The 11,617-nt window shown below is 41.5% G+C and overlaps 1 protein-coding gene across 1 annotated transcript in view; it reads left to right on the top strand.

Annotated features, from left to right (window-relative positions):
- Gab2 (GRB2 associated binding protein 2) overlaps positions 1-2,670 on the top strand; it is a 30,283-nt gene extending 27,613 nt beyond the window's left edge. Inside the window, exon 2 of the mRNA XM_036168062.1 lies at positions 2,349-2,670. Within this exon, the coding sequence (XP_036023955.1) occupies positions 2,349-2,656 (308 nt within the window). The 3' untranslated portion in view covers positions 2,657-2,670. The remainder of the gene's footprint in view (positions 1-2,348) is intronic.
- The last annotated feature ends 8,947 nt before the right edge of the window (positions 2,671-11,617 follow it).

Here is an 11,617-nt window from a genome sequence, read left to right on the forward strand (position 1 = left end):
GTAAATATGTACACTGTATAAACCTCCTCCCATCCACCATTAGAGAGTTCATTTTGCAAATCTAATGGAATAATAAGTGCATTGATTCTGTTAACAAACATCCTGGTCACTATGAGACCTGTTATAGGAATTCATTTTGGAGATCAATACAGCTGTTGTGGAGCAGTTTTCCCCAGAGGCTCCTTGGCTTTCTTTTTTCTGCCCTGACAGAAGATGCCCTTTCCAGTATTCAGAGTGACTAGAGAGTAATTAGCACTGTAGAGCATTAATGAGCTGGTGATCCTGCCTTGGGCCATTTGGATGGTACAGCCTGAAATAGGTCAGTCAGTAAATGAAGAGTAGCTAAAAAACCTGTCTCTTCTGATAGAATTTGAATAACTCTAGAAAGGCATCATCCCCAAAATATTCCTCCCTACCTAACATATCACCTGAATTTATTTATATCTTTATACCTTTATTTCTTAAGAACATTAGTTTGTTGGAATTTTTAAATACCAAATGTTTTTCTTATATAATCATAGAATGAAAACCTTCTATATAGGACTTTTGTTAGGTAAGTGCTGGGACTGTATAAGCAATAACCTCACTGACACACCAACAAACCTCAGAAACCAAGAACAAGAAAGCAGAGTGACCACAGATCTAAAGAAAGCATGAGCTGAAACCTGGCAGCACCCAGAAAGAAAATAAGCATTCAGGAGGGTTTTGTGGGAATATAGCATCTACATAGGAAGTCTTCATATAAGCTTGCTAGAAGTGTAGAGATGAAACCCAGGATGAAGGAGCAGCATAAGGGGAAACAAAGAACCACAAAAGAGGTGCTGTGCTCACAGACTGAAGATGCTTCCATCTGCTTTGCTTATGTGTGGAGAGAAAGCAGGAAGTAGGTCAGACTTTGGAAACTGAACTAAGCTTAAAGAGCCAGCCCAATGAATAATGCTTGGGTGTAGTACTCTAGGCCTTTATCTGTCCTATATACCTCACTTCCTTTCTAACATAACAGAGGAGAGTTTGAGATAAGAAGAAACAAAGATGGACCAGTGGAAAGAGAAAATTGGGGAACAGAGAACAAAGCTGTCCTTGGAAGACATGGAAGAGCACCAGGATGAGCAGGGGTCTAGTCTAAAGGGACAGCATGGCATTCAGTTGTGCTTTTCTCATTATTGCAGAAAGGCACAGTTCTGGACCTTACTCAGCAAGTCTTAGGTAAGCAATGTCTCATTTAGCAAAGCCAGAAGTTTCAAGGGGGTAATAACAGCAGGAACTGTTACGTCCTCCACAGCTTGGTCCTAGAAACCTTGCCTGGGGTGACACGAGAATGCAGAAAGGCTAGCCAGACAGACAGACATGGTGACATACAACTCAGGAGTCTGAGGCAGGCAGATCTCTGTGAGTTAGAAACTAACCTATCACATAACGAGTTCCAGGCCAACTAGACCTACAGAAAGCTGGAATCTGGTGGGTTGTGCTCATTCTGATGGACACCTACAAACCAGAAACACAGCCCTATTTACTATGTACAACACAGGAGGTGAAGTTAGCTTGTATAGGTAGGAGGTCTCTGTAGGGAAGCAGTCTTAGGGTACAGTCATTGAGGAGGAGGAAGCTGAGGTTGTGAGTTTTTTCACACATTGGCCAGTTTTGCACACACTGGTTACTTATCCATAAACACTGTTACTTAGACCACAGGAAAGCTTTGCCATGCCTCTGAGCCTCACCTGAAGAAGGTTTTGCCATTCTTATGGGTCAGTCATTGGGGTCCATGTCAACAATATACATTCACTCCAGACTTCATCTGCTCCCCACAGAAGCCACCAACAGGAAGGAAGCATAGTACTCGCCCATCCAGAGTCTAATCTTTTTGATGGCAGCATCACTCTCCTGGAGGTGAATAGGTAAACCTGCTCTGGGGTAGACCAGGACTGGGTCACAACAGCCTGGCCTTCAGGCTACTCCTAAACAATTCAGAGGTGTAATTCATCTCCCATTCAGCCAAGATATTCAGGCAGCCCAACCTGTCTCTTTGGCAAGATGGAGTGAGTGTAGGAAGGAGAAAATGTAGCAGCCACATGCTGTCTCTTATCAGAATACTTTTTCTCTTCCTCTGACCATTGTCTTTAGGATAAGGACACTTTCCTTTCCTTGTTTCAATTGTTTGTTCAATTTTATTGTTGTTGTTGTTGTTTTATTTTCAGTTTTTTTGAAAGTGTTTCTTTGTGTAGCTCTGACTGTCCGTGAACTCACAGAGGTCTGCCTGCCTCTGCCTCCCAAGTGCTGGAATTAAAGGCGTGCACCACTACCACCTTGCTCCCTTATTTCACTCACAGAGCTCTTTCTTCTTTTCACAGACTCCCTGAGAAACCTTTCTTCAGCCAGTCATGGTCCCCAGTCTTCTCCAGTTGAGTTCAGCGGCTCTAGTCAGCAGCTGCTCCGAGAAAGGAAGTCCTCTGTCCCTTCACACTCCAGCCAGCCCACTTTGTTCACATTTGAGCCCCCTGTGTCAAGTCACATCCAGTCTGCCTTGTCCACCAGTGCACCTCAGGAGTATCTCTACTTGCACCAGTGCATAAGCCAAAGGACAGAAAATGCGAGGTATGAGACAGCCATGGCCTCCATGGGGGAATGTGATCACTCTGGTTCTATTTTCAGTTCCTGAATTTCAGTTTTAAAGATAAGGGAGTAAAAATTTTTACTTTTTTAGGCAAAGAAACACATAAATAACAGAACATTTTATTGTTTGTGTAACCTTCATAATTTTTAACCCATGTTGCTACAAAGTCATCATTGAATTCCAGCTAAATTATTAATCTCATTATTAGCAATCATGTTATTTTTTTAAAAAAAATATGTTTGCTTTGGGGAAAAGAAGCATTAGTGAAGTCAGGTGGTGGTGGTGCACACCTTTAATCCCAGCACTCAGGAGGCAGAGGCAGGAGGACCTCTGAGCGTTTAAAGCCAGCCTGGTCTAGAGAGCAAGTTCCAGAATAGCCAGAGGTTACACAAAGAAACCCTGTCTCCAAGAAGATACGTTAGAGGATAAAGTTTCAGAACTACACCATAACAATCAATTTCTTGCTGGCTTTAGGAGTTCAGCTAGAAAACCTTAACCCTGCTGAGTGACTCTCAGCTCTAGGTGGCGCTGTTCCTTATAACAACTACCACTCAGACATGTCCATGTAACCTTAAATTATCCAAATGAGATACATTTTAAAATTCAATTGCTCTGTTATGTCTGTATTAATTACTTTTCTCCTACCTGATAAGAAGCAACTTACAGGAGGAAGGGCCTGTTCTGGCTCACAGTGACAAGAGCATGTAGCAGCTGGTTTTATTGCATCCAAATCAGGATGTAGAGATAAAGACTGATGCTTAGCCTACTCTCTCTGTTTGATTGACTCCAGGACTCCAGCCCACAGAAAAGTTCCCCTTAAACACAGGTTGAGTCTCCCTCTTCAGTTTCACCTTCCTAGAAACACCCTAATATACAACAACGTAAGAGGTATATTGCCACAGTGACTCTAGATGTAGTCACAGCCAGCTATACATCAAGTGCCCATTACTCTTGTGTGACATGTGGCCGTGACTAGACAGCAGGGATGGAAGATGTATCCATCATCTTAGAACATTCTAGGACCCATTCTAGGTGTAGGACCTATACTAATTTTTATTAGCTTTGTTCTCATTGTTAGAAGGATCAAGCACAGAGCTTTGCCAAAATAAATTCTCAATTGTAACCATATCCAGATTACAAATCATGTTTCTAAATTAATTTAGTAATGTATAATCCCTGTTTTTAAAACTAAGGCAAAGGACAGCAAGATGGTTCGGTAGGTAGAGTCACTTCAATCCCTAAATCCCACAAGGTAGCAGAGCAGAACCAACTTCCAAGAGTTATTCTCTGACCTCCATACATGTGCATACACTTACCTGCACATGCACACACATATATACTGTGGTAGTTTAAATGAAAATGGTCCCCATAGGTTCATAAATTTTAATGCCTGGTCCCCAGTTAGTGGAACTGTTTAGGAAGGATTAGGAGGTTTGGCTTCATTGAAGGAGGTGTCTCATCAAAAGCCAATGCAATGTCCAGCCTCTTTCTCTGCCAGCTATCTGTGAATCAGGATGTAAAGCTCTCAGCTACTGTTCCAGCATCATGCCTATCTGCTTCCCACCATGATGGTCATGGACTAACCCTCTAAAACTGTAAGCAAGTCCCCAATTAAATTCTTTCTTTTATAAGAGTTGCCTTGGCCATGGTGTCTCTTCACAGAAAAAAAGTCATTAAGACACATACATTCAAACAAAAGTATTAATATAACAATTCTTACATGTGGAAATGATTTTATGATGTCACTTGAACCAGTAAAATAACTGAGAGACAGCCAATGTAGGTGACTTACCTCCGTCTTATTGTGAAAAAACAGAGGCATGCAATTAATATATAGCAGGAGGAGGGTAGACTCTGACTGTCTCTGTTCTGTAATTTTTTCTACACCATGACACTCTGCTGCTGTTTTCCTAAGTCACCACCACACACAAGAGAGGCTGCCAACACTCAAGTCATAAGTGAACATTTACTAGTTTGTCCTCTACCAACTTAAAGATGAAAGCTAAGTTCTATAAAGATAGAGTGAAGTAGCTCAGACCACTGAACTAATGAGGGATAGACCTATAATTACCACTTGCTTCTCCTGAATCACAGGTGAGAGATAGGCCAGGTGATATAATGAAAAGAATGTTTCAGGCTTCAGAATCAGCCACATCCAGCTCAAATTCTAGAGATCGACTGCTTCCTTTGTGATCTTAGGCCACCTGTTTAACCATATTCACCATCAATTCCCTTATCTGCAGAATGGGAATAACTAATGCAGAAGGTCACTAATGATCATAAAGGAGAAAATATCTAGTATTAAGACACTCAGTTGTCTGTGGGATGTGTCTATAGCATGTATGATTGCTTAGGAACCCAGAATGAGAGATCACAAATTGCTAATTCCAGTAAAGACTTAAGTACCTACTATTTGAATTTTGAAATACCTGTAGGTCTTATTGAGATTGTCTTTCTGGATCAGTATACCTAGTCTGGGTCCTAAGAGTCTGCCTTTGTGATAAACACCAGAGACATCCCAGTGCAGCTTGTCTGCAGGTCACACTTTAAGTAGAAGACTTTATAAAATATTAACATTTCCCCCAACCTCTACTCTCATGAACTGCTAAAGCATCCAAGAACAAATGCATAAATATGTCTGCTGGAATTAGCTGCTAGAGTGTTCCTGTCCCATCCACTGCCTCCTCTGGAAGCCTATTAGTCTTCCTGGCCAGAATTCATTTCTTCCATTACTATTGTAGTTTATTTTTAATTTTCTCTATCACTCTCATATCATTTGGAACTTTTTGCCTAAGACCATGCATTTTTAAATCAATGTGTTACTGCTTTTTGAAGTTATAGGCCAAATCATAGGTGGAAAATAAACACTTGAACAAGCTGGGCATGGTAACACTGCCTGTACTGCCAATATTCAGGAGGCTGAGACAGGATGATCAAGGCCACCCTGTGCTTCATGGCAAATTTTAGATCGGTCTGTTCAACATAACAAACCCTGTTGCAGATTATCTAATGATAATAGCAATAAAAAGAAGAAATCTAAAAGAATATTAAACTGTAAAATAAGAGATTCAATGTCTCTGACTTTACCTAAGAAATGCCTATAACATGTGACCCAAGATGTTCACCATGTAATTAGAAATGCCTAGACTTGGGAAAAAGCTGTAAAATGTTGACCAATAGTTAAGAAAATTCAGAATATAGGAACAGACCAAAATCAATGTAGATTTGGGAGATATCCTTAAAGGGCTTTAAATGTTTTGATCATGGTTTTAAAAATGCATACTAGAGGAAGTAATGGTGAGTTTTAGAAGCAGTGTAGGAACTTTGAAGGACATTTTAGGAATTCCAGTTCCACTGAGAGCATAAACCATGTCAAACTATGCCTCTATGAGTACAACTCACAATTATGGACAAAGTCTCAAATATAAAATACAAAACCCCAAAGCTCTGAGAAGTTCTAAGGATATATGATCCATGATGGCAGGGAAGGTATGGTAGGACAGCCCTGTCCTTAGCTGTTGAAGCATATGGCATAACTTGTTATTCACATCTCAGTGGGTCAGGAAACAAGCAGACGGAGCCAGAAGTAGATTTGACCACACTCAAGGCCTGCCCCCACACCACTAATTTACTTCTTCCAGTTAGGACCCACACTTTGCCAAAACAGAACCATCTGGGGACCAAATATTAAACACCAAAGCCTATAGAGCCATTCACACCAGACCTGTAACACAGAATAAAGGCCTTAGATAAAGTTCATCAGCTCTTGAGCATAACACTCTGAAGACATTAAAAATAAAATGAACATGCCAACATAATAAAGATTATGTATGACAAACCTACAGCTACTCAATATCATTCTTGAAGGCTTAGCTGAATCAATAAGGCCAGAGAAAGAAGTAAAAGGGAAACAAACAGAAAAGGAAGAATGCAAATTAATGTCTCAGTGACACCAGGCACTGTGGTATATACCTATGATTCCAGGATTTAGAGAGTGAGGCATGGAGATTAAAAGTTCCAGGCCAGCCTCAGCTACATAACGAAACCCTGTCTCCAAGAAAAAAATATTGAGGTCTGCTTGATCTCCAGATGTCTAACTTTGTAGAGTGCTGGTCAGGATGTGAACAGACTTTCATCCTGCTATAGTTCTGGCACATACTAGTGTGATATGACACACTCACTGCTCCAGAAGGAGGAATGATGTTTGCTGTTTAAAGAGTGCTTTTACTTTACTTGGCTTATGTAATCACCAAAATTCTTAGTCCTTAAAGTTACTTTTGAGTCAGGACTATGAAAAGAGAATAATAAATAAATCACTAAGTTAGTTACACCAGCTTTGTATCTATGTACTTTTTAAAAAAAATTGTGAGGTGCCCTGTCATAAAGCTATGATAAGTTCGGCATCTCCTGGAAATAAAAGTATGCATTATTTATCACTCTTTACTGTAGTAATACCTTCTTTACTTCTGTCAACTACTAGGTAAGATATATTTCTGCTGAAATAGCTAGTTTCCAAAATCTAGGCCTTTCTCTGAGCTAAAATAAGTAACCATCCAGAACAGCATCTATTGCCAAGGAAACAGTTTTGAACTGACTGTGTTAAGACAGAACTCTTTTGTCTTTGCAGACAAACTGGTTTCCCTGAATTTATTTTTGCCCACTATTTTGCCCACTAGTATTTGGGGCATCACTACAGATTTTACCTGGTGTCTATCTTCTGTTTCAAAGATGCTGTTAAGGCCTGCAAGAGGTGATACATTGAGGCAGATCACATAACCATGAGAAGCCATCATTCTGTTTAAAGTGAAGGGGACGCCGGGCAGTGGTGGTGCACACCTTTAATCCAAGCACTCAAGAGGCAAAGCCATGTAGATCTCTGTGAGTTCGAGGCCAGGGCTACAGAGTGAGCTCCAGGAAGGGCACAAAGCTATACAGAGAAAGCCTGTCTTGGGGGGAAAAAAAGTGAAGGGGTAAATTTCAAGTGATAAGATTTCAATCACTGGCCAGCAGCAGTATGTGAGAGAGAAATTGGGGGTAAAAGGTAAAGTCGACATGCTGGTGAGTTCCCAAGATCTTTGCCAAGACATCCTTGACTCCTTCTGCCAGTTGCTTTGATTAACCAAAAGCATCATACATAATCATGCATAATCATACATACATCATTTAGCTTCACAAGTGCAGCATTGCATTCTCATTTTAGAGAAAATATGTGCTCAAAATTGTAGCCAGAAGGGTTCCAGATACAAAGATAGATTGATTGATCTTCCCACTTTTTTTCCACCCCCATCTCAGCAAGATCTCATATCCTGGGCTGTCCTTGAATTTATTGTGTAGCCAGGGATTAGCTTGAACTACTGATCCTTCAGCCTCTATCTGTTGAATGCAGAGTACAAGCATTCGTGGGAGGTAAGTACTCTACCTCATTTTTCAAGGATCATGACACAGTTTTCTTTCTTCGTATAAGGGGCTCATTTGGGATTGGTACTGAAAGATGGTCTAAGTGACTTCTGAAAATTGCCAGTGATGCATAAACTGCGGACCAATAGCTGAGGAGCCCCCATGGTACTGGACTAGGCCCTCTGAATAAGTGAGACAGTTGATTACCTTGAACTATTTGGGGGGCCCGCAGGCAGTGGGACTGGGACATGTCCCTAGTGCATGAGCTGGCTTTTGGAGCCTAGTGCCTATGGTGAGACACTTTGTGCAGCCTTGGTGCAGGGAGGAGGGGCTTTGACCTGCCTCAACTGAAAGTACCAGGCTCTGCTGACTCCCCATGTGAGACCTTGCCTTGAAGGATATGGGAATGGTGGGGTGGGGTGGGGTGAGCTGGGGGGTTGGAGGAGAGAGGACAGGGGAATTGGTGACTGACATGTAGGATGCATGGAAAATTTCTTAATTTAAAAAAAATAGAAGTCAGGCAAAAAAAATTGCATGGTTGGTAGAAAATAGCACCCAGAAGTTTAGAAATATGAACCAGATGTGACGGCCAGGTTCCCCTTAACTTGAGCCATTGGTGGCTAGAGGTATTGTTTCAGTCCCAAAATATTTACCAGCCTTTCTCCCTAGGTTTCTGTGTTCTTTCTCCTGTTCCAATCAATTCCAAACATATAACCCAGCCAATAGCAGGGCCCAGGATAGATGAACATTAGAGCTGAGGCAAGAGAATCAATGGCAGGTACAGTGTGTTCATATTTGTCTTTGGTGCTTTTTATTTTATTATTGTTTTTAATTTCCAACCCTTTGCCAGATGTCCTCATTGATTTGTTCATTTGACAAGCACTGGCTGATGTCCTCCTTCCTGTCTAGGCCTGACACAATGGACACAGGGATGCCACTTGCTGTGTGCTTGGAAATCACAGGAGGTGCCACCCCTGCAAATCATTACAGTCAAGTTTGAGTCTGCCCGGTGGTGGGGTGGAGTGTCAGGAAGGCTTTTTCACAGACAGCACATCTGAGTGAGGCTGGAAAGAAAAGCAGCAAGACAAAATAAAGGCATTCCAGTTTGAGGCCAAAGATGTCTGACACAACTTGGCAAGTTTAAGGACCTACATACTGCTCAGGCTGGAGGAAGCATGCAGAAGGTAAGGCAGACAGAAGATACTGCATGATCTCACTCAAATGGAATATAAATCACTTATCTCATAGAAGCAGGGTGGCCACCATTATACACAATAAAATGACACAATGGCATCTGTCAATTTAAAAAGTTTGGTTTAGGTATAGATATAAAAAATCTGGCAGTCCAGGAGGATGCTTGAAGCAGTGGCAGAACACCACTACAGTAACAGTGAACATATTCCAGAATGGGCGTTTCACCTTCCTTCTTCAAGTCTCTTTCTGCCTTGACTCCCCAGTCTTGGGAAACCAGAACTGAGGAGTCACCCATACTGATTTCTAAGGTTTTATGGAATCCACTCCAACTCTGTTCCTTCTGATTTTTCTTCCCTGGTCAATGAGAGGGCTAACAACTGATCTCCTTCCTTACCTCCCAGAACCCTCTGGTTATCTGCATCCTGCTGATACTTTCCCAGACTCCCATACAAATGTCATCAGTATAGTCTCAATGACTTAGGACTTTAGGTTTATTTCAGCTTTTCTCTCTGATACTCTGGAATGCACTCATCAAATTTACTATATATACTAGACCCCCACCTGCCTCTGCCTCCCAAGTGCTGGGATTATAGGCAAGTTCCACCATGCCCAGCTGACCTTTTATTCTTATAAGACAAGTTCTTACTATGTAGTCTGTACTAGCCTCTAACACATGATCTTCCTGTTCCAGTCTTCTGGATGTTGTGATTACATATGTGATTACATGATTCTATACATATCTCCATACCAGACTGGAAAGCTTCTAACTTCATCCTAGCAAGGTAAAGGTTCCTCAAAAATGGCACAGATGATTTACTCCTTAAAGCCATTTCTATACCTCTGAGTATAATCATCACTTGCTTGTTCTTGGAGCGGATATGAACTGTTATTGGTACTATGCCTTATTGTGGCTTGTCCCTTCTACCAGACTGTGACTTCCTGGAGAAAAAGTGTGTCATAATTATTCTCCTCTGTATCCAGATTACCATTTGTCACATAGAAACTAATGAATGTAAATGGATGAAGAGCAGGTGCAGGATTACATCAACTTGTGAGTAAAGAAACTGTGGTGCTGCCATGCTTCTCCCTGAACTCGTCCCACCTTGGTTTTCCTGGAACTAGTTCTGTAGACCAGGCTCGCCTTGAACTCACAGAGATCTGCCTGCCTCTCAAGTGCTGGGATTAAACGTGTGTGCCACCACCACCGAGCTTAGTTTTTTGTTTGTTTGTTTGTTTTTAATAGTGCAGAAGGCTAAACCAGGGCCTCGTACATGTTAGGCAAATGTCCTACTCTGAGCTATATCCCTGTGCAAAACCCTTCTCTTTAGAAGCCATTAAGTTATGTTCCAGGTTTCCTCTTTCCCAGAATTCTCCTCTATAGTACATAGAACTACTCACTCACTTCCAAAAACAGCCCCTTGTCTATATTCCAGCCCTGGCTTTGTATTACTCATGTCTCTTGGGAATGGTCTCTAATACAACAGAATCATTCTCTTTACAAAAGCAAAGATGCTTCCCAACTTCTGCTCTCACTGGGAGCCCTTCTTCTTCTTCCCCAGTACTCTGGGCTTCCATCATAACACTTAACTTACATTGCCATGTGTACATTATCTGTGTCTTTCTGCCAAACCATGCACTGCTGAAGGCATTGGCCTGGTGGATTGCAGATAATACTGTAGAAGGGTGAGGGGATCATTCATTGCTTCAACATCCATGCAAAAGGAGTTGAATAAAGTAATCCCCTTGCTCTGTATCCCTACTCAAATGACAAGGGAGGATGCACAGGGAGACATACAAGTACTCAAAACCCCATAGCTTTTCCTACTTTCCTGTAGCTCTTTCCCATGACATCTTAAGATGCTTCTGTGGGTGGAGCCCTGGGACTGGCAGGTTTGGTGAGAGCCTCTCCTGCTCATTCCTGACTACTGACTGCTGCGGGGGATAAATGGCAAATGGGGCTAACACACCTTTCTTGCATTATTGCTTTTGTCTTAATATCTCCTCGACTTTTAGAAAGGGTTTCTTAATTTTTCTAGCCACATGATTCACATTCCTTTTATACATTTTCAAATAATCTTATGACTCATACTGTCCTCTGATTGTCCTTTTTTTCCTACTCTACTAGACTCTAAGTATATTAATGATGGAGGGACCAGTTTGATTTTTAATTAATTTCTCTCTCTTTTTTTGAGACAGGGTTTCTTTATGTAGCCCTGGTTGTCTTAGAACTTGCTTTGTAGACCAGGCTGGCCATGAACTCAGTGATCTGCCTGCCTCTGCCTCCTGAGTGCTGAGATTAAAGGTGTGTGCCTCCATGCCTGGTTTGAGTATATTTCTCATTTAAAGGAAACTTAATTATGTAAGTGCTTGTAAAAAGATTAACTGCCATTTAGCATTTTATGATTGTCCACTCAC

Source organism: Onychomys torridus, chromosome 1, assembly GCF_903995425.1.
Source record: "Onychomys torridus chromosome 1, mOncTor1.1, whole genome shotgun sequence".
NCBI lineage: Eukaryota > Metazoa > Chordata > Mammalia > Rodentia > Cricetidae > Onychomys > Onychomys torridus.